The sequence below is a fragment of the Acomys russatus genome, chromosome 20, assembly GCF_903995435.1.
Source record: "Acomys russatus chromosome 20, mAcoRus1.1, whole genome shotgun sequence".
NCBI classification, from domain to species: Eukaryota; Metazoa; Chordata; class Mammalia; order Rodentia; family Muridae; genus Acomys; species Acomys russatus.
This window is the reverse complement of record NC_067156.1, coordinates 3,002,620-3,026,571: the sequence shown is the minus strand read 5'-3', so window position 1 is coordinate 3,026,571 and position 23,952 is coordinate 3,002,620. Positions and strand designations below refer to the sequence as shown.

At 46.4% G+C, this 23,952-nt stretch overlaps 1 protein-coding gene across 1 annotated transcript in view; it reads right to left on the bottom strand.

Annotated features, from left to right (window-relative positions):
• Positions 1-23,952, bottom strand: part of Lama3 (laminin subunit alpha 3) — a 227,444-nt gene that overhangs the window by 93,146 nt on the left and 110,346 nt on the right. Inside the window, exons 24-32 of the mRNA XM_051163755.1 lie at positions 20,566-20,726; positions 17,157-17,265; positions 15,515-15,612; positions 13,745-13,889; positions 11,085-11,211; positions 10,865-11,004; positions 8,761-8,876; positions 7,547-7,758; positions 6,481-6,685 (exon numbers count right to left, since the gene is read on the bottom strand). Coding sequence (XP_051019712.1) covers positions 6,481-6,685; positions 7,547-7,758; positions 8,761-8,876; positions 10,865-11,004; positions 11,085-11,211; positions 13,745-13,889; positions 15,515-15,612; positions 17,157-17,265; positions 20,566-20,726 — 1,313 coding nt within the window. The remainder of the gene's footprint in view (positions 1-6,480; positions 6,686-7,546; positions 7,759-8,760; positions 8,877-10,864; positions 11,005-11,084; positions 11,212-13,744; positions 13,890-15,514; positions 15,613-17,156; positions 17,266-20,565; positions 20,727-23,952) is intronic.

Here is a 23,952-nt window from a genome sequence, read left to right as displayed (position 1 = left end):
GACAGTGGTGTGAAAATATCTGTCCACATGCATGTGTCGGTGCCTGCAAGCATCTCGTAGGAGACCTGGTTCAGATGCACTGGGGAGAATGCTGTCTTTTTGTTATTAAATACAATGGTTCCCTTCATATTATGGTTGCATCAAACTCCATTCATTCACTCATCTGAGAATTATTGATGGCTTCCATGTCACACATCTCTGTGTCAAGGGACATTGCAGGGAGAGGGACGAGGTTGATCAAGCCACTTGACCTTAGCACAGTTTCACTGCAGACCTGGGGGTGTAAAAAATTAATAGCGTAAGAAATAGGATGAATAAATATTACGCTTGATTGTGTTAAAATGGTTGTACCATCTCTGTATTTTGTGAGTCTCACTCTTGTAGTGAGAATTCTGGTTTCTTTAAAAACCCAGTTATGCTGGGAATATGTTTTTGTTTTAATCCCAGGTATGGGATATGTGGCTGCTTCAGACTGTCCACAGCAGTTATGGATTTGTCTTGTGCTCTAGGAGGGGCATGATTTTGCCAGCTAAAAATAGTTTAGGCTTGGCTTTTTGAGAGGGTATAAAAATGCTAGAGCCCCGAGAGAAGCAGAGGTTGCTGTCCCTGCTGCTGCTGCTAGTCTCTGTTGCTGCTGCTGTTGGTGGTCCCTGTTGCTGCTGCTGCTTCCTGCAGCTGCTTTTGCGGGTTCCTGATTGTTGCAGGTTGCTGGATTTCTGGTTGATGCTTGGAGATATCGTAATGACGAAGATTGTACTTACACTAAGGAACTCAACTCCCCTAATCAGAAGGAAATAACCTAATGATAATAATGCCCCACAAACCTTCTTTCTTTCCTACCTGGTATTGGGGGATTGGAAGGGATATGGATGGTGTAGGGAGATAGGAAAAAGAACCTAATAAAGTAGCCAAAACCCCAGCTACACATTCTTTCTGTGAGTTTTCAGTTCTAGGTATGACCAAACATTTAAATAAAGATTCTGATACACAAAAGAATTGGAAACATGAATTTGTCAGTATTGTCCCAAATTTCACGAACTAACAGTATTATGTACTAGTGACAGAACTCGGTAGAAAACAGAGGTTAAAACTTAGTATAATTGTGAGTTAGCATATTCCTGTTAAACTAGGGATCCAGCGTCTCCCCCAAAGAAATGTGTCAGGTTGGGATGACTCTCGGCCAGTTTAAGAGATGTTCAGACAGATTTCAGAGAGGAAGTTTCCCTTTTCTTCCCTGTTGTCATGGTACCAACCAGGCTCCTCTGGCTGGCTGCTTGCTTACTTGAATGAGTGAATAAATAAGTTTGAAGGAAGCCAACCAGGAGTGCATCAGCAGTGATCCTACATGAAGTGGTAGAAGGACTGAGCGAGCGAGGGTGGTACCCAGGAGGGAGGACAGACCTGATGAGGAAAGCCTGTGCCTTGGCGGAAGTCAACATGTGACTGGATGTAGTTTAAAATGAGTTTTAAAGTCTGAAATGTTGGTATCTTAATAACAAGAAAGAAGCCATCATTGTTAAGCAGATTATTTTTAAGTCTAAGAGGTGAAACAATGGCTTGAAGAGCTTGCAAGGCGAGACAGTGATATGGGGGTCAGACTGACTTAGAACTTAGAAGTTAAAGATAAGCTAAGAAGGTGGTTCCATTAAAAGATCATAAAAGTATTATTTCACTAGGGGCTGTAGAGAAGGCACAGTGGCTCTGAGCATTTACTGCTCTGTCGTAATTACTGGAGTTCTGTTCCCAGCACTCACGTCATGTGGGTAACTCCAGCTCCCAGGAACCCAACACTCACTTCTGGCCTCTGAGGGCACCTGCACACACATGTACATATACACATGTCAACACATACACATGCACATGGACATACAAACAAATCAAATAAAAAAATCTTTTCATTTATATGTGAGAGGAATTTGGGGACATGGTCCTAAGTAAAGCCAGTCAGAGAATCCAGGTGGGGTGATTTGCAGTGAAGATGGAATGATGGCCACTGAGGGTCAGGACGGGGCGTGTGTGACTGGGAGATGCTCAGGAGTAGAGGCGAGTAAGTACAGGAGAAGGGGCGGGTCTCAGGGAAACAGAACACAGAACACAGAAAGAGGCAGGACAGACATGGCCCTAACAAATACTAGCAACAACTAATATTCACTGGGTATTGAGGGTGTGTTTTAAGGACGTTTACACATGATATATAATTGTCTAATTATATTCACTATATATTATATAATACATATGTTTATATGTGCATATAATATATACATTTATATAGCACACGCATATAGTACATATTATATATAGCACGTGTTATACGTAACACATATATGTAATATATAGTACATAGGATAGCATACTATATATAACACGTGTATATGTTATGTATGGATGCTCTGTGGGATAGAGCATTCCTATTTTACAGAAGAATAAAGGCCAGAGGAGAGCAGGGATTTGCTTAAGGTCACCAAACAGGGAGTGGTAAGGCAGGACACAACCTGCTGAAACTCAGACCACACAGCTCTTCACTGAGGACTGAGGATATGGGAACAGCCTGAGATAGATCATTCCGGGGAGGAGAGAGAGATGCCACAGGACATGAAGGACAACAGAAGGAGACCTCCAGTCCCTACTTTCCCTGGTGACAACATTGCCTGGTGCCTCATTCCTATTATGGTTAGTCATCAAAAGAATTGCCATCCCAAGTCGCCAGGCCCTTTTGACCCCAAGAATGCCCAGTCTTTTCTGGGATTCTAGGCTCCATCTTACCTGGGTGGCCACGGTGAGGAGCAGCTGAGATGGAAGTCATACCAACAGGCTTCTCAGAGAAAGCCTGAAAAGGCATGTGGGACACCCGCTTCACTGCCCACCCATGGTGTAGGGACATCTCCCTAATCCACCTTAAAACAGCTCAAAGGGGATTCCCACATGGAAATTCTACAAGCAGTATCCCAGCTTCCTGTCTCTACCAGTGACCGACAGAGATCAGCCTCTTTCTGAACATATTATAGCCCTTTGAGGCATTTCCAGAACCAAGCAGTATCCATTTTCCATTACTGAAAGCAGGCAGAAACTTATTTCCCCTGGTATTCTATTTCATTAAATCCATGCACCTGCTGCTTTATATTGCTACAAAAACTAGCACTGTGTTCAAACAGCACACTGTCGGAACTTCAGGCTATCACGGTTGCCCAGAATAACAGCCTAGAGTTGATACAATATTGTCTTGGTGCAATGAGAGATTGAACAACAAAATAAAATAATAAGAAGTTTACAATTAGATTAGAAATTAGAGATGATTTTGCCGATAGGTGCTGGGAACGGGGACTCCAAAGGGCAGAGAGACCTGCCCCAGGCCTTCTAGGTATGATAATATCTGTATTACCTATGCTAAACACGGCTTGAAGTCTCAATTTTGTGCTTCCAATAAGTTATTCCTAAATTCATTAAAATTTACAACAGTGTAATGAAATAAAGATTGAGCATTGTGGATGGTTATGATTATTTACTAATGCATTTTAAAATAGATTAACATGTGTAATGGCTTGACTTGGTTGAAAGGGCAGGTTTTACCATCTGTCAGCAGCAAATCCAACATGGAAGGCTAACTTTTAAGCACCGTAGTTTGTGGATGCTGGTACAGCTCCCACTGAGCTTTGCATTGCTGGGAAAGGACGTTTGTTTCCCTTTGGCTGCCAATGCCAGAGATCACCAACTCCTTCTCTTGGTCAACCTTTAGGTGTCTCTAAGCCCAGTCCTCCTTGCTGCCATCTGGAACTCTCCTGTTCATAGGGAAGCCGGTTTTACACAGGATGGGGAGATGGCTCAGTGGGCAAAGTGCCTGCCATGTAAGCATGAGATCCTTGCTCTTAAGTTAAGACCTTTCTAGTCAGTTAAATTATCATTGGCTTGGAGTGGGTTGTTAAAATTCCTCAGGATAATTTCCTAAAATACCATGGCAATCCCATCTATTATCTCCTGCTGCTTTAACTGGTTTTATGTGTTTCTAATGCCCCTTTCCCCATTGTGTCAGCAGTACCGGGAAACTCTGGGGTCCTTCTGCCCAACAGTTGGAGATTAGACTGAGTTCTCTGACTTTTCTCCCTGTCTGAACATGGATTCTCTGGCCACACGTCTCAATTCCTTCGCTTCCTGTGATTAAGCCTCAGCATCACCGAGAGGCCCATGCCTGATTGTTGACTGACTAGTTGACTCAGGCAGGACTCACGGTTGTGGTTTAAAAGTCTTAGGACGGTTCATGACTCATCTGTCTCTCTATTTCCTACGAGGTCCCCCACCCCAAGGAGGCAGCAGGCACAGGCAACGGCTGTCGGCATGCTGGTGAAGGGCTCTTTCTGGCGCAGTGAAACTGCTGTGATGGCGAGTTGAACTGTGCCCACCAATGCCTGCAGACGTTCTGCTTCTAACCTTCAGTTCCAACAATGGGCTGTTACCCCAAAACAATTCTTTGTAGTGAAGATGAAGCAATCCTAGAATATGCAAGATAACAGGCCAGCCTGACTGCAAACAAAAGAGAGATACCCACAGGGAGAGGACAGCACCACGCGGGAGAGATACAGAATAGGAAAATAGCATGTGGGGATGTGACAGAGATCGGAGTGATGGGGCCACAAGCCAAGAACTCCAAGGAATGCTGGCAACACCAGGTTCAAAGGATAGGCCGGGGGGGGGGGGGGGCATGAACCAGGTTCTTCCACAAAGCTTCACCTGGCTTCAGATTTCTGGCCATACAGCTGAGGGAGGGTACATAAGTGTTGCTTTAGACCCCCACCTGGGTCCTCTCTCAGAGCAGCCACAGGACATTAATACATTTGCCCTCAAGCTGCAGTCACTGAGGCCTGTCCCCCTCCCCACATCCCACTCCACATGCGTGGTCAGCAGGAGGGTGAGAGGGAAGGATGGTAATGTTTCGTTTAAATTTGTAGTTAGCCTATAAAGTAATAGAGGTTTCCTTATGGCATTTCCATACATAGTCAGTTGTGGAAGATCCCGCCCTCCGCACACCACTCTTTTCCATCATATCAACTTATGTCCTCCCTCTGTAGGGGTCACCTTCCTCTTTCTTGTGTTCTATTATCCGCCCCACTCCTCTATCTGAAAGCCTTGCTTCCCACCTCATGCCACCCCAGCTCTATGACCCATACCCGTTCTCACATAGATGCACATATGAACAAGCTAGAATCCATATATGACAGGGAACGTGTAGTATTTGTCTGTCTGAGCCTGGGTTACTTCATGTAATACTGTGTCCTCCAGCTCGTCCGTTTACCTACAAATGTTATCATTTCATTTTTCCTTATGGCTGAATAAAATTCTACTATGTAATGTAACAGATGTTCTACCACTCATCTATTGACTGACTAACTCAGTTTCCTCACTGGTTGGGCCGTCTCCTGCATAAGCCTGGCTGGCCTACACATGGGATGCTTCCATTTCCGTGCTATAACACCCCAATTGACTTTTCACCAGCCTTTTCCCCCTAGGGTCTGAATCCTGGTATTTTGCCCTGTGGCTACTTCCTAGCTCTGCTGTGATTAAATTGGTCACCCTTTCCCTGGTGACACTAGTGTTTACTCCCTGGCCTACTCAATCAAACCCTTTAGCAATTCTCTAGCAGACAGTTGTCCTTGTGGCAGTTGGCTGTCAAACTGACAGGACCTAGGATCACCTAGGAGGGGAGCCCCTAGGCACAGGGTTGGGGGATGGGAGCGTGGGGGTGGGACTGCTTTCCAGAGGGGTTAAATGAGGCATGAGATGCCCAGCCCTGAATAAAGAGAGCAGGCTGAGCACTGGCTGTCACCAACCCCTGTTTCCTGGCTGCAGATGCATGGGATTAGCTACTTCAAGACCCTTCCATCTTACCTTCCTGGCATAATAGGCTGTAACTCTAAACTATGAACCCCTCTCTCTTACTTACTTACTTTTGCCAGGGCATTTTAACACGGCAACAGGAGAAAGTAACTAACACGACCACCACTTCTTGGCTACTGTGCACTGGATCGCAGTGGTTCCTGAACCCTGTCTGGCTCTCCACTAACAGCCCCTGCCATGGAGCCCTGCGGTGGTTGAGCTTGTCAAGCTGACGTAGTCTAGAATCACCTGGGATGGGAGTCAAGATGGATGGTCTAGATCAGGCTGAGGCTTTCTTTCCAGATGACTCTGTGTCATGCCAAGTCAACAATCAAAGCTAAGCAACAAGACAGTGGGACCGTGGCACACACATGTAGCACAACCCAAGTATGGCATCATGCTGGAATGAGTAGGCAAGGCTGCTTCTACCTGGCTGCCCTGAGTCTGGATGGACCAACCAATCCACCAATCAAAACCTATTCTTGCTGCGAACTCCACCCCGATGCCAATACAGTGTGCAAGTGGGAAGTGAAAAATGACAATGGCCGCTATGTGGACAGATGGCACCTGGCTGCCCCATGACAGGATCTGGCACACTTGTGCGTCATAGCTTACCTGCACTGCCCGCTGTCCCTGTCACACTCAGAGATGGCCGCCTCAGTGGTGCCCTTCCTGGAGCAGTTGCAGACCTCACAGCCAGCCAGGGGGTGGAAGTTGAAGGAATTCATCTCACAGACCTCACACTGGGGCCTGACTGTGTGGGGTGGGCAGAGACACTTCCCTGTCACCTCTTCACAAAGGCGCCTGCCACAATTACAAGCTGCCAAGGGATAAAGAGACACTGTGTGAGAGCTGGACTGCACAAACCACTGGATTTCCAAAAGTTTCCAAGAAGTCTGGGGGAAATTGTTTCCTCTCCCTGCCCATGGTGATCAGGACCAAGTGCTCCCAGGTGAGGCCCCCAAGTGAGGGGCGGCTGAACTAACTGGCTCCACGTTACGTGATCCATAAACCTACCATGTTGCTGTCCATCCATACTATCATGAGCCTCCTGTTCATCAGAAGGCTCTAGAAGGCACCAAGTAGTGAATGCTCAAGACATTCTGAGGCGGCTCCCAGCTCCCCAAAGCACTGCAGCTCCATGGTCAGCACATTATGCAGGAGTGAGATTGTTTTAGTTTATTCAGACAAATACTGGTCCCCTTGTGATGCTCTGTCTGCATACCCAAGTCTCTTACTGCCCCTTACATCATTGGCTGACCCGGGGCATCAAGCTACAGGGTGGTTCCTAAGTAAAAATGCAATGGTTTCTAATTCAGTGCATATATGCCCATTAGACCTTGAATGTCCTATCTAAACTGAGTTTTCCCTGGGCTTATGAAAAGGCTTCTGCTAGGAGGGAGGCTGAGCTGTCCATGTGCTAAGTATACACTCACATTTATATTTAGAGCCTAGAGCCTTGCCACTCAGAGTGGAGTTTGTGGATGTATGGCATGAGATAGTCTGGATTTTTATAAGAAATGCAGAGTTTTAGGCCCCAGCTAGGTCTCTTGAATCAGGACCTCGCCATAAGCTCCTAGACGAGTGTCCAAAATGGTGGCATTTGAGAAGGCCTGCCATGCATGGACATCATCCTCTGGGGACGAGAGAAGGCTTCAGAAGCCTGGCTGTGCTCACTTACGCCTGCAGCGTGGGAATCCATAGTAGCCTGTTGCACAGCGGGTGCACTGCCTCCCGATGATGTTGGGCCGGCAAGGGCACTGCCCGCCCTCAGGACTGCAGTGATGGCTGGCAGCCCCAGCAGGGTGGCACTCACAGGGCAGGGCACCGTTATGGTAAAAGGCTACCAGGGACCTTGCAGAATTCTTACAGAATCCAGAGGCTGCCTGGGGACTGTGGAAACAAAATAAGTCATAGCGATGACCTGAGATGTGTGTCTATTCCCAGCTTCCCCTTCCTATTAGTTCTACCGGGCAGCATCTTTCGGGGGGGCACTGATCACTGAGTTTGGGAAGGAGTGGAAAATGGCTCTACTGTGGATTCAGATAGTGACAGCCCCTTCCCCCAACATCTGCTCCAGGAGAGGGCATCACAGGAGTGGGAGTGGGAACTTAGGTGAGATGGGACAGCTGCAGGATGAACTGTGTGGCTCATGAGTTACAGTTTGCAGAAAGAGTGAGGATCTGTTGGTATGTTAAGAAGCTTCAACTACATCTCAACCTCACAACCACCCGAGTGATGAGGCCATGGTCTGTTTCACAGATAAGGCAGCTGAGGTGCCTTAGCTGCTGGGTGATGTTCCTAAGGATGAAGGCCAAGGTGTGGATCAGCAGTTGGATCTGGACCTTTGCTTCTGCCATCACTGTGCAAGAAGAGTCTGTCTTTAGGACCTCTGGAGTTCTTGGCTTTTCGTAGAAGCCTCTGAAGGGCCCTGGGTCCCAAGGCAGAGCTTGTGTTGAGGCTGCAACGTTCTTAGCACTCAGGGATGAGAGAAGACAGGGCACAGAAGGCACAGTCCTCACCACAGAGGTGAGGTGAGTGGGGATCTGGGCTATGTCCTTGTCAGTGGAAGACACCCTGTATGGCATCTTTTAGGATACAAAGCATCAAAAACAGGATAGCAAGGGGGCAAGAGACTCCTAACTGGTCCCTAAACCCAAGCTGAGGGTAAGTCTCTGCTGAGTTCAAGGTTGGGTGTGGTCATGGCGAGGTCTCTTATAGAGGGGTGGGCACAGAAGGACACCGCCTTCCTTAGACCCCAGATTCACTGCTGCTTTCCTAAGTGGTGAGAAGAGGAGAGCAGACTCCAGGCTAGCCTTTCTCCAGACCTTACTCTGGCTGGGAATGTGCGCATGCCCCATGCATGCCGGAGCCCTCCCACAAAGTGACCCTTACTCAATATAAAAACTGTCTCCTCCACACTTGCTGATGAACTCGGCGGACTTGTCCACTGATGTTTTGTGAAGTATTTGGTAGTCGTAATTCTCTGTGGGTATCACTAGAATCCGGACCTAAAAGAAAGCCAACAGCCTGTGTTCGGATTTACAGCGGGCATGCTCACGACTAACCGGTGATGGAGGAAGAGAACTGCTCCACATCCTTTCCTGTTATTCAGATGCCAAAATGAGATGGATGAAGGGCCTGGGGCAGCAAGCCCAAGGCAGGGTTAAAGCTCAGTGCGCATTGCTAGGAAACAGTGAGCCTGGCAGGGCGCCTCAATCACCTGCTCCATGGAATAAAGAGTAGCAGTGTCAAGTGGTGGTTGGTTCAAGGTGCCTTGCAGATGAGCAAGTCCTGTTAGGGATGGCTGGGCCCCATGTGACACATGCCTGGGACTCCCTGGTTCTCCAGGGAACATTGCTTTGTATTTTTAAAGGTAAGCAAACTAAAGTTGTAGAATCAGCAGGGAATCTAATATCATGGCTTGCCTCTGATGTTATTCAGCACTTGTGGCTTAAATAAAAACGACCTACATAGTTTGAGTATATAATCCCCAATGGGTAGCACTATTTGGGGAGGCTTAGGAGGCGTGGCCTTGTGGGAGGATGTGCATCACTGGAGGCAGGCTTTGAGACCCCAGTTTGTGTACTCACTCCTCCACTTCATCTTCGTGTTTCCTGACTGTTATTAAAGATGTACACTCTCAGCATTTGGCTCGCTATGCCTGCTGCCTGCCACTATTCCTCCCTCCATGGTGGATGCTTTTCCTCTGGAAACCACAAGGCCAAATAAACCCTTCCTCCTATCTGTTGCCCCGGTCATAGTGTTTTTATCACAGCAACAGAAAAGCAATACAGTACGTCACACTGAATAACTGAAGTGTGTGGTTTGGTACCACACCTGTACATGCCAAGCTATGGTGCCCGCAAACCCAGTGGGAAGATTCAATGTCCTTGACAACTGCTTACCAGCTTGTGGCTGACAAAGAGCCCATTGTTCTCCTGTGTTCCATAAACGTCTGCAGGGCACCATGTGCCAGGCCGTGCTCTAGGCACAGGGCTATGCAAGAATGAATGCCCTCTGCTCTGGAATGGTAGCATCCTCAGAGGAAGGAGGAGGCACAAGCATAGCACAGAGGACCACAGAGTAGAACCCAGCAAACTCTTGCTGTTTCTCTAAACATCCTAAAGGAAACAGTGAATTAACTCTAAGCCAAGCTCACCATTGGCCAACAGGATTTTGCCAGGTACAAAAGCAGGTAGAAGATTCTAGAAAAGAGCACCACTGGCATTGCCAAAATAGAATATCTGAGTTTTTTTTGAATGACTAGGGTCATAGAATGAAAGTGGGGAGCATGGGGTGGCAGGAGACATGGGTGAAAGATGAGTTAGAAGCAGGCACGAAGGCCCATGAGCTTCAGAGTGAGGCACATGAGCCAGAACAAAGTGAATGACCAGGGCAAAGCAGGAAGGACACAGCAAGGCACCTGGACCAGTGTGAAGCTAGTTGAATAAGGTAAACAGCATCAGAGACCCCAGACGCAGGTCGGGCAAAGCAAGAGGAGACCCCTGATGGTCAAATATTGGGCCTCGAGTTGAGATGAGCTCGAGAGTGAATTCAGAGATGTAGGTACTGTTCCTACAAATAAGAGAACAACCCCAACAGGCATGGATGATATCCATAGAGAAATGACAGAGGGGTCTCAGAGTGGCACCTGGAGCATAGCACATATGCAGATGGGGTAAGGAAAATCACTAACAGGGGACAGGAGAGAGTGACAGAAAGTGACAAAAAGAAGTCGGGAGGGTAAAAGCTTCAGAGAGGGACCAGTAGGTAAGCAGAGGCTGGGTAAGCAGGTGCTTAGGCTACCATTCCTATTCTCCTGGCTTTGACTGTCACACTGTTCCATCTTTAGTTTGTAAGACACTAACACTTTTCAACAAATTATCAATCTTTCCATACAAGATTAATTTTAATTCCTTGGAGAAAGTGTTGCCAGGAGCCCAACACACCATGGCTGACAAAGGAAGGAGCAAACTGAAGGCTAAGCAGAACGCACCAACGTTAAAGACTTTCCTTCTGGAATCTTCACCGTCACAGCAACCTCTGCTTCTGAGATGTCAAACTCCACCTGGCCATCAGCGATCACTTGGTCCCGGCAGCCAAGTAAATGGGGACAAAAAGTGGCAAGGAAGGACCCTGGGGAGGGAGAGGTGCTGTCACGTGGCTGCCAGGGCAGCGTCAGGCACATGTCCTGGAGCCCGCTCGTGGCTGCTCACCTGACCACTGTCTCCCTCCATCCACATACACCTCTGTGGGAAACCTTGGGTGCTCTGCTTGATGAAAATGGATGACAAAGACGTGTCGGCCCAGGTGTGGTATGAGTCCTCTCAGGGTTACTTGATTCTGAGAAGAAAAAGGAGCAGGGAAGAAGGACTCTCAAACTGAGGAGATGAGAATGACTAGGACATGAGATGTTGCTACAGCTGGTTTCTACCAAAATTCAAGTTGCCAGGCGACTCAGCACCAGCAGCCACATCATCACCAGCCATCAAATGTGGCATGCATATCTTTTAAAAGGCCCCCACCATCACAGTTCTCTCTCTCCCTCCCCCCCCCTTCTCTCTCTCTCTCCCCTCCTCATGCCTTTTCACTCCCCTGCCAATAACTCTGGCACGAGCAACGCGTGCAGCACACCTTGGTTCTGACCCACCCAGGCACTCTGCTACACACTCTCTAAAACTCATGGCAGGACTTAATTCTTCACTGCACTGTTGAGGGGCAGGCCTCATGGAAGCAGTTAGAGTATGGGCCAGAGCCCTCATGAACAGATTAAAAACGTGTTACAGAAGTGAGTTCTTCCTTCACAGGTGGGGTCAGGCATTACCAGTGGGTTGTTAGGAAGCACCAGTTGCTTTGGCCCCTTTTCTCTTGAACAAATGACCAATAACTACTGGCCATGAGCTCCTACCACGTGGCACTCTCAGCCGTGCTATGATATGCCGAGATATGGCTGCCTGATCTTGGACTTCCCAGACTCCAGAACCATGCAAACCTCTTCTCTTTATAAGTTACTCAGACTTGGGTATTCTGCTATAGCAACAATACAAATAGGTTAAAAAAACTAAAACAAGCTAGGTATTTAAAATGACAACCACTATATCCTTAAAGAAACTGTCACATGAGTATTGAAAATGGCCTTGATTTGCAATCACACCAAAAGCAATTAGATGCAAACCAAATGTCTCTTACCTACAGAATAGAGAAACTGAGGCACAAGCACACATTTAATGGGAATTAGGGAGTAGGTTTGGTTAATCATTTTGGAAAGCTGGTGATATTTATCAAAGCCAAACATAGGAGGACACAGCACGTACATGCCTGGGTACATGCCCAACAGAAATGCATATTCTGTTTGCTAAAGGGGTATACAAGCACACTGCCAGCAGTGGGGCTGTGCAAGCACGCTGGCTGCCAGTAGTGCTACTCAGTTCACACATAGGAAAAAGCCTACTTCCACTGGGGAGGAGGCATTTCATCACATGACAAATCTATCTGCTCTCCCTTCCCCAAATCAGCCAGGCCTCCTGCAGTCTCTTCGGGTTCCTGCAGAGAATTAGTAGATGGCCTGACTCTCCTCAGGGCTTCCTGACTCCCAGTGTGCAGGCTAAGTCACATGGTACACAACTGACCCACACTCCAAAACCTAGAAGAGTAAGAACGCGTCCCCTTTGCTCTTTGGAACTGAAGACTCTTTCCCTTTAAGACCCTCCCAGGCTGCCTATGGGGTGGTGTAACTCTCCCAGCATTCTGTTAATTGAAGGGTCTGTCCTCTTCTCCTCAGGACCCCCAATTATGCTACCCATGATGCCTATCTCTCCTGAGAAAGCTCTTCCTCCAGCCCGAAGGGTTGCTTTCCCACCTCAAGCTGTGCTGGTGTAAGTGTGCTAATAAAACTGCAGGTAACTCCATTTCCACTTCCTTTCCAGGAACCTGTTACTATTTATAACAATCTCCTCACTGTTTGCCTCACACCTGGACAATCAGTAAGGAAACCCAGGAGTCCACACCCTTGGCATGGGTGCAAAGTTCAAACCACACAAGCTCCAGCCCACCGGGAAGGCTGCAGCCTTCTCTCACTCCCCACCCGGCACCAGGCACACGAGAACCCAGAGGTACATTCTGTGGGTCTAAGTGGACATGCCCTGTTCAAATCCTACAGCAACAATAGCACTGCAAGAGCTGGGAAAGTCTACCGTCCTTCAAGGCAATTTTTGCCACACTTATTTGTGCACTGGGGTGGGGCTGTGAGTACCATGACATGTGTGAGGAGGCCAGAGGAAAGCTTCTAGGAATCTTTTCTCTCCCTTCACCACATCCCAGAGATGGAACTCAGGCTGGTCAGCCAGCGACTTTTCTTTACATTTAGTCTTGAAGGTTAAAAAAAAAGAAATTATCCATATTTCAAGGGAGAACTGCAAGTTGGAAAACCAACTTTCTAATGTGATGACAAAACCAGGGCTTCATTTCAGTTTTCCACTTCAACTACAAGATCTCCTCTGGGGATGTCTGGTCCCAAGAAATTCTGCTTTCCTGAAGTCTGGCATTTAGACAAAAGCCAGCATTCCCTCAGGAACACGGAAAAATTGCAGAGTGGCCATGTGGAAGGAGATGAGCAGGGCAGGAATGGTCACGGCCAGGACTGCCCAGGCTCCTACACTGCTCAGTGTTCCACAGCGGAGAGTGGAAGCTCCTGGATTTCTGGGGACAGGGAAGTGGGTAAAACACAGATGACTGGCCCCATTTCAGAGCCTCAGATAAAGGAGATTGGGGTGGAGCCTGAAAATGTGCACCCCCAGCAAGCCCCAGGGTGATATGGATGCTGCTTGGTGGGGGTGGGGCTGGGGTGTCACACTCTGACACTGAAGGGTTGTCCTACCTGTGGGGCCTTCAGAGTAACTCCATTAGTGACATCTGCAGGAAAGGAAGGCTCCTGAGGCACGAGAGAGAAAGGGCTACCACTCATAGCATCCAAAATTACGGCTGTTGGAGGAGTTTCATGGGCCAGGGAGACACAGGAGGCACTAAAAAATAAAACACTTTTAAAAATATGGTTGTATTATCACAGCAACAAGAAAAACCATGCATCATGTCCATTGGCAAAGAAACAGATGTTGAATGCACACCAAGGGTAAATCACAGGACTCCCACAGAGCCTAGAGATCTTTCTATCATAGCACTAGTGCAGCCTATTGGCCAAGGGCATGCCAGGCACCAGATCAATTCAGCCAGTTAAAATAGAAAGAAAATCTTAATTTTAAAGTAAGACATGTAAAACAGAAAATTGTTGATGCTTTCTTACCTGGGAAAAATTAGTTAATAAAATTAGATCAATGTAAGGGCGTTACTCCTCTCTCTGTAGAAATGCGGATGTGAAAGAAGGGAAACAGACATGGGTGGCTTCTTTGTCTCACAGCTAGAATGGCACTGTGCTGGAGATTTCTAGAGCCCTAACCATGCACACACAGTCTCATGGCTGAACCTTTTAATTATTTTTGGATCCACAGCAAAACAACACCCCTGTAAGTCCCAATAAGCACTAATTAGCTAGTTCTGGTATCAGAGCTCCAAGAGGGGTCATTATTTTTGTAGTTTTTTCAAAAGAAGAGCCTAGACACAGAGATTAAAGGATTGCAACAAACTGAGGGCTCAGAATAGAACTTGGCAGACCTGACCTCAAGGACCAGACTTAACCGTTTCCCTCGCTGCTGCCGTATCTGTGCCATGGTGTATATTATGGGATTGTGGAAAGCTGACAACTGGGAAGAGTTACTTAGGTGGATCATCTTTTTATTAAAATTTTAAAAAGTATATGTGTCTGTGTGTATTTGTGCACATGTACACATACACGAAGGTGTGAATGCTCATATGTGTCTGTGTGTATGTGTGCACGTGTACACATACATGAAGGTGTGAGTGCTCATATGTGTGAGCAGAAGCAAGAAGAGGACATCCAGGTGTCCTCCTGTACCTAGTCCGTCCTGGAGCTTGGGCCTGTGTCTTCTTGGTTAGGCTGGAAGCCAACAAGCCCTAGCAATCCTCCTGCCGATGCTCAACTCGGAGCTGGGCTTGCAGGTATGGCAGGATGCCCAGCCCAGCTTGTTACATGTTTGTTGTGATCCAAATTCCAGTTGTCACGACTGCACAGCAAGCTCTCTTCGCTGCTGAGCTAACTCTCCAGCCCCGTGGCTCCTCTCTCTTTAACATCCCATAATAAACATCAGGGCCTTGCCTGGCACTGCAGGTAAGCAGATATTGAGGACCCCAAATCTCAAGCCCCAAGGGCTCCAAAATCTGAAACTTCTTGGGCAACGACATGATGTCCCAAATGGAAAATTCCACTGATGCACTGATGACCTCAAGTGACAGACCATAATCCAAACAGAGGCACTCCAGATATACTGTGTAAATTTACCTACAAGTGATAGTTTTAAAAAGCCGCATGTGATATATAATTCATTTCATGTTTAGATTTGGTCTTATCCCAAAGATACCTTATTATGTATTTGCAAATGTTCCCAAATTCAAAACAGTTAAGGTCCCAAGCATTTCAGAGAAGGGATCGCCAACCTGCAAAAAGTTTCTGCCTTACATATATGAGAGTACTGTTCGGAGTATTGATAAGGAAGAAAGGAGGAAGACACGTTACCTAGGATCAGCAAGTGGTCCATAGCTGGCGATACAGTGGACTTGAGGTCTCAAATATTCAGTTGAAAATTCTTCAATGGGTATAATACAAACATGATACTGTCAAGCAAATAAGCAAAAACACACAATTATTGGGAAAACTAATGGCTCCATCACATGTTTTAAAGGCAGTTATTAAGTGAAGAACTCATCCAGAAAATTATATTATTTTAAAGTAGTAAAATTGCAGGATGGCAAAATGTAGAATCTCTGCATACAACAAATCCTTTGTCTTACCGCACAGGATCACTGACTACGTTGTTGTTGGAAAATTTTCACAAGTAACCAAAGAACAAAATCACAGGAAAGTTCAAGATCAGCTCTGTTCAGTGGGCTCTGGTGCCTTTTTCTCCCTGACTTAGGGCTGATGCTGACACCGGAATGTTTCAGGAGGAAGAGAGGGAGCAGTGGAGAGTCAGAGAGCCTGAGAGTCAAAGACTCTTCTTAGAAAAGGATGTCTCAGACCTCAGCCCACTTCAGCTGTGAAGGATTTATCTCTACAGATAGTTTCTGGGCCACATAAGAAAGCTAGCCATTAAAGTGCCTTTTATGGCATTTGAAGTGAAACTATGTTATCAGCTTGATGGCAAAGTGGCTCAGTAGTAACAACAAAAATGTATGGAGTATCACTAAGACTCAGGGCATCTACAGGACCAAGATGGACAATGCTCCTGCCTTCACGGAGCATCCATTTTAGTTAGCCTGACCTTCTGTGACCTTGGACTATTTTTCAAAGGGCAAATCCACACTTAAAAAACTGAGTCAGTCCAGGATAATTTCCCAAGACGAAGAGGCTGGATTTGTGAAGGAAAACTACCATTTCCTAATAATAATTTTAAAGTCTTATTTCAAAGTATTTCTTTTTTTTTTTCCAAAGTATTTCTTAAGTTAGAAGCTTTTACTTACTCCTGGTAGCTTAGGCACAAATATTTAAAGCACATCCCCTGGCATTCCCCACGGTGTGATGTGCACTTACTGCCACCAGCACGGGAAGCTGCTGCACACTTAGGTCCCTAAGGCAGTTATGTAAATCTTACAGTCCTTTTCCTAGGCAGATCCCACTGTTGATCACAGCTCTTAGTGTCCAAACTCCGCTGTCCCAGGTAGGTATGAATGTCATTCAATCTGTCCCAGTTGGCATTTAAATCTGAAGAGTATATATCTAATTAACTGAATAACACCCTTATTAAAAGAGAGGGTATTGTTATTATAACCAGTTATAAAATTTAAATGTCTGATTGAACTGTCAAAAAAAAAAACCACATAGGATAGTAAAATGGGACAGAAATTAAATGATAATCAGTGCCATTTCTGTACCCCAGACAGAATAATAACAAAGTAGAAAATCTAGTGTTAAAGGGTATTTTGTTTATAATAATGATAAACAAAAAATTAACAAAATGTGATTTTTTTGTGAGATGCATTCAAATTTAGTAACTGAGCCTTATGACATGACTTGAAGAAGGCTCAAGGTGAGAGCAGTAAACTGTCATAGCTGAGTCTATAGACACACTGCGATTGCAGCCCAGATTTTAAGACGTTTTTGAGAGCTGCAGATGACAACAGAAGACTTCGAGAGTTCAGTGGGCTGGATAAAGGCATACCAGAAGGAAACCGGCCATGTGCGCCTTCAGCTGAGCATCCGCATCTGCTAACAGCTCATACACAGCTGTACGACCCAGGCTGTCGGTCACCACACTCCGACACAGAATGCTGCAAAGGGGAACAGAGCTGTTTCAGCCTGAGGTCTAGCATCTCCCTTGCTGTGCACCTGGGCCACTTCTCAGCCTTTCCTGTCTGTAACTGGGTGAACCAGAGTCAATTCTTTCTGCATGACAAGTCAAAGAGGGATGCAGCCTACTATGGTTTGAATGATTCCCCGTTGTGAAATGTAAACACCACTGTGATCTTTAACAGGTGTCCGGGGGAGTGGCAGCTCTGCACTGCACGCGGATAGATGCTGTTGTTGTGGGAGTGGGCTAGCTGTCACAGGAGTGACTCTGTTATAAATACAGGCTCCCATGCTCATGTACACGCTCATGTACACGCTCATGTACACGCTGGCGCTTGCTGCCAGCCTCCACCATGGAACGGCTCAGCACAAAACCCTCCTACTAGATCCTGATCCCAGCTTCCAGAACAGTGAGAAACCAACTTCCTTTATGTATAAAGTACTGGATCCATGATATTCTGTTTTAGCAGCACAAGGAGAACTAGGTTCATCATTTCTGTGGATAATAGAACATTTCTACTGCAGCCCTTGCTGTCCCTCTCAGGACTGAGACCCCTACTCCCCCCCCCCCCCACCCTTTCCACCTGGATGAACAGAAGCTGTCAGAAGAAAGCATGCTGGGACAGTGATGGCCGGTCTCTTTGAACCATTCAGAACTCAAGTTGCCTACCAATGACCTTCCACGCCCATCGGTAGGCACAGCTTGCTTTACTAACACTGGGGAAGGGCCAGCCAGATTGTCTTCAAGGCCAAGTCTGTTTTCTTTGTTAGACCTTTTCCACTTCTAGCCCTGATTCCCACCTTCCACTCCATTAGGTGAGAGATAAATTTGAAACTATTCTTTAAAAGTCACCATTTTGTAACATGGACTCTGACTCTGGTGGTAAAGCCATTAGGAAGCATATTTAAGGCCACTTCCTTTGAATACATATAAAAATGGAACAAGTGTTAGGTTAAGACAATATGGTTATCTCTAATAAACACCTGAAATAACTTAGTCAAGAATATTTGGATAATGACTAAAGGGAGATAAAATATAAAAATAACCAGCAGAACTTGGATACATATGTAGAAACTTAAGAGTCTGTGTAAGGGCAATTGAAGGAGTCCTTTTGAATTGAAATATCACCTGGAGAGTTAAATGCATTGATCCACTCACATTTAGCTTTATCATTATCCTTTTAAAAATTCTTACTAATAAACAGACGGCCACCAATTTACCCATTAAGAGTCACCTCACTATGAAGAAAGGAGTTGATTTATCGCCTCACTATTCTGAAAAGTGGTGTCCCTGTCACTATTTTGCTGAGATGTCTTTCTAACGAAGTGGCTAGAAATCACTTGAGACACACAGGGGGACAGTTCAAACCTCAGCAGGAGACAGTGCAATGCTGAGCAGGCCTGTCACTCACAACGGGCCATTATGGGGGAAATAATTCCTGTAGTTTTAGATTCCCACCCTTGTAGTCAGTTCACTTTCACTTGACCCTTGCGACAACTGAAGCAGAAAAGAAAAGAAATACTTTGTCCAAGTAAAAATATACAATATGACTTTCCCGGGAGTGGCTAAGTAGAAACCATGTAATTGCAGACTAGTGTGCTATCCTAGAATTCTAATGCTGGGTTTGCTAAACGTACTTAAGTGTCATCATGTGCTAAAGGATCCAAAGCATTGTACAACCTCCCTCAGTGCTAATCATAAAACCTGCCCAGCATCCTGCAAGGCTCCTTTCTTTCTCTGGTTTTGTAAAGCTTCTGCCATGCCAGGTATGGTGGCACATGGCTATAACCCTAACACCCAGGACTCTGAAGCAGCAGGCCCACGGATTCAAGGCTACACTGGGCTGCATAGCAAGACCCTATCTTCCCAAAATATAAACTCCCCAACATGGGAGTAGGTGTTCTTGGAGCTCTTCTGAGGTCACCCCGAGAGTCATCAGAGTAACTGAATATTCCTCTGTCTCCTAGCCAACTCCTCTTAGATTCTGTGACACAGGAATCAAGCCTGTGTCTGAAAGATGGGAGGCATCTAAAACTTGAACTGGAATCTGGTCTCGGATGGATAGAGGTTGAAGAAGCCCTGTGGCCAGTCTACCCCGGACTCAGGCACACAAGGTCCTACCCATTGGGGAGTACACGTTAGTGGTGCCAATGTCCACGGTACATGAAACTCATATTTTCATATAGCGATAGACGATCTGAGAAGCTACTTCAGGCTCACCTCATGCCCTCAAAACCCACATACAGAGCTGAGGAGAGTGGAGGCTTAGTGGAGGGTACTTGCCCAGCCTGCACATGATGCTGGGTTTGATTCTCAACACCATGACATATCCAAATATGATTCTCCATTTTAGGGATCTTCCTTTCATAAACAAAGTCCTCCGAGATGCAGTCTTAGTATCACTGGGAGTGTAACGTTAGTTCATCAGACATTGATCAGGCCTCATAAAAATGCCCATGTGAAGCGCTTAAAAGCTACTCTCTGTATACATTTTTTCCCACTTCACATCCAGGAAGATGATCAGCTATTTCAAGTTGTCTTGGGTTTGACACCAAGCAACATAAAAACCAGGTTAAGAAAATGCTGAAGGCCATGACTAAGAGCTGGGTGTGCTTAATATAGCTCTCAGCTTGCTGTATCAAGGGACTACAAGTTCGGATATCACTAATTACACATTTAGTCACAACTGCAAATATTCTTAGTGCTGATTCTTTAATTAAATGCTCTTAAAATATTGTGCAAATAAAATAATTTTAGTAAGCCCTTGTCAATTAGCACTTTTGAGCAAAATTTTCATTAGAGAAAATTTCAGTCCTCATCATCACTTGTTGCACCTAGCAGTCATCCACCACTGGATTCTGGGGGTGGGTCGTGAAGGGAGACGCACACCTGGTACATTGTTTTCACAATTCCACCCACAGAGAGGCTCCCAATACCATGTTGGGGATAATGTTGGATCCTATAACCAGTCACCTGCTAGGTGGCAAAGGCTGTCTCAAAAAGAAGCAAGTCCAGAGCAACAATCACCCAAGTCCCAGGCAGACTTCCACGGCTGGGTTTCGGGGGATGCGGGGAACGGGAGAATGGGGAAATGGGGGAACGAGGGAATGGGGGAATGGGGAAATGGGGGAATGGGGAAATGGGGGAACGGGGAAATGGGGGAATGGGGGAACAGGGGAATGGGGGAGCGGGGGAATGGGGGAACGGGGGAATGGGGGAATGGGGAAATGGAGGAATGGGGAATGGGGGAACGGGGGAATGGGGGAACGGGGGAGATTACCTGTACTTGCAGCTGTATATGTTCACCTGGCCTGCCAAGGCAGACCCTGGGCTCTTCAGGTTCACATCCACCACAGAAAGTTGGTCAACCTCCGTGGCATACTCCAGCATGACCACATAGTGGCCAATCTGTGGGACCCGCAGGCGCAGGTGCAGTTCCACCTGCCCAAGAGGCCAAATAGACAGGTGGTCACCCAGATATGCAGTGGGCTGGATATGTTTACAGATACAATGGCAAAAATAGAGATGACACCCCGGAGCACTGTCATATATCTGCCTGGTAAAAACACGTAGTTGGCCCGAATTCAGAGAAATGTTGGGTGATCATTGTCTGCATCTTCAGAAGGCCTCACGTGTTTTTGCTTTCTAAGCCTGTCACTGCTGTGTCTCAGGGCTTCTACGCCACCCAGGGATGCTTAAGCTGCTTGTTTCTCAAGGTAACAAACACTCCTAAACTTGAGGTAAAAAGGTAGTAACAACGGACAGCAAGAGAATGGAAACCTGCCTGGGGGCTTCTTAAGTATTACTTCAAGATAGAAATGTCAAGTTATCCAAATAAAAGTCATGTAAAGGCAGAGCACACACCCTTCCTTCCCTAGAATGATGGGACTTGGCTTTTTTATTTTATAGCTCTTTTCTCTGGGCAATATATGTGCACTCCCCCTTTGGTTTTTAAGAAAAACTGTTGTAAGAATCAGAAATTGGGGTGCCCTCAGGCTGTTATGACAGAGATCTTAGGGTCCACAGAGCTGAGTGTGTTGATTCTCTGGTCCTTTCTGGGGAAATCATGACTTACCCTCCTGTCAATCGTGAGGCTGGAGCCTGTTGCCCAAAGTCAAGCTGACACTATCCGTGTGATCTGCGGCTTCTGACTTAGCATCTGTGCACCCCATATAAAATGAGGGTACGGCCTCGCTCTCAACAGTTACGAGGTTTAAACGAATGCACACAGAGTGTTTACAACTCTATGTGTCACTGGGTTGCTTTTTGCTTTTTGTTCTTTTTACTCAGAAGCATTTCCTGGTGTTTATTTTTATACTTTTATTGGTGTGTGTAAAGATACACGTGTGTCACATGCACATGGAGACTAGAGACCAACTATGGTATCACTCCTCAAGGACTATCAGTTTCAGGCAGGCGGGTGTGCATGTGGGTGCGTGCGTGCGTGCGTGCGTGCGTGTGTGTGTGTGTGTGTGTGTGTGTGTGTGTGTGTGTGTTTGAGAGAGCTTTTTTATTTGCCACTGAGGAGGCTAGGTTGGCTGGCAAGTGTGCCCAAACAATCTGCCTGTCTAGACCTCATCAGTAGTACTTTTTACACACGTGGCACCACATCCAAGTTTTTTCACATGGGTTCTGGAGGTTTGAAGTCAGGTCTTCATGCTGTCAAGGTATGCGCTTTACCAAGTGAACTACCACTCCAGCCCTATGTGCCTTCATCATTACAGACATACATGGCTTATTTTCCTAATGGCTGTCTAGCAACCTACAATAGAAATAAAAAATTTAAGCTAGGGGGATGTTGGTGTGTAAAGCACCAGTTGCACACATGTGAAGACCAGAGTTGGGGTCACCAGCGCCCACACAATGTCAGGTGGGTGTGGTGAGCCACCTGTAGTTCCAGCCTGGGAAGACAGACAGGAGATGCCCAGAGCAGGCTGCCTAACAAGGCTAAGCAGGTACGTGAGCCCCAAGGTTAACTGAGATATCCTGTTCTCATTGAAAAACGTGGGTGAGCAGCGCTGATTCCTTGGCCTCATACTTGGGCTTCCATATTCATGTACACCCACACATATGCCTGCAAGCATGTATCCACATGCATGTATACGCATAACACTTGCACATCCACACGGAAATGGAAAATTAGTTTACTCTTCCTCTGTTGATGATATAACATCTGATGTTAAATCACATATATATGCACGCACACACACACACACACACACACACACACACACACACACACACACACACACACACATCCTTGTGCTGGTGTTCCTGTAAGATTCCTAGAGGTGGACTACTTAAAGTGTGTGTGCACATTGATGCCCAAGCCAGCCTGAGATCTCCCTCCATCCCTCACCGTGTGACCCATCTGAACTCCAGCTTTACTCCCACCTGATCAAATGGCCCTGCTTCTAGCCTCCAGGAAATTTAATGTATACTTCCTTCAGAACAGCTCTGAGCCATGTAAGTCCTAGATCCCACACGGATTTCCCTATGGCTTATATAATAAGAGGCTTCCCTCACAGGAAAATGTGCATTAGCTACCCACTTTTCACTCTGTTACACAGCAAAGTCCAGCCTTGCCCTAGCTCTGATAGAGAAGTCTCTACTAGCTTCTCCACATGAAATCTTTGTCTCCCACACAGACCAGTGACAAGTCCTCACTGGCTGCGGCTTCCATCACAGCCCTCTCCTAAGTGTCTATGTCACCCCACCGTGAGTCCTGTGGACTGATTTCTATGTAAATCACATTTGATGGTGAAGCTAGTTCCTGATGAACTCGGATAAAATGGAAATTTGATGTCTGCTGGTGGTGTTATCTTTTGAAAGGGGAACTTGAAAGGACTTGGTGTCAAATGGTTCTGCAGCTCAGGGCTTCTCTTGGCTAGTTCCAAGTTTGGGTAGGATGTGGAGGGCAGTGTTCCCAAGTTTGCTGCTTGTGCGAAGCCACGGAGGATAAAGCACCATCTCTGATGTCAGATGGGAAGTCTAATATTCTGCCCAGCAAACATTACTGAATGCCTGCTGTGGCTAGTCCACCAGCCAGCTAGTGAGCACCCAACAGAAAATAAGACAGACTTAGTTCCCCTCTCAGACTTTAATCAGCTAATTAGATCATTAGAAAGCTATGGTGTATGCTTCATGTGTGGCCAACTCTCTCAGAAAGCCCCATGGAAACATGTCAGATGGAGAACTGAATTAGTCAGGAAGATGAGCAGGAGGAGAAGGCTTCCCTGAAGAAGCAATGACTTAGGTGATCATGAAAGACAAGAAACAGAAAATACACTTGGAAGGAAGAGAATAGCATCAGGCAGAGGGACCACCAATGGTAAGAGACCCCCTGGCAATATAGACTACTCTTAGGCCACATGTAATGCAGGTCCAAGAGACCGAAGGTAGACCAGATGGCCAGGAACAGGGAACAAGGGGTGGGGGGATGGGACAGCTGGAGGTAAAAATTTTTGTCTCTATTATAAGACAAGATGTTATTGTAACATGTACACACATATGCACACACACACACACACACACAGTGCCTGAATATGCACGTGCATGTGCATATGTGTTTGTGTGTGTAGGTCAGAAAACAATCTCAGGTGTTGGTCCTTACCTTACCTTGTTTGAGACAATGTCTCTTGCTGTGTGCAAGTATATACACCAGGCT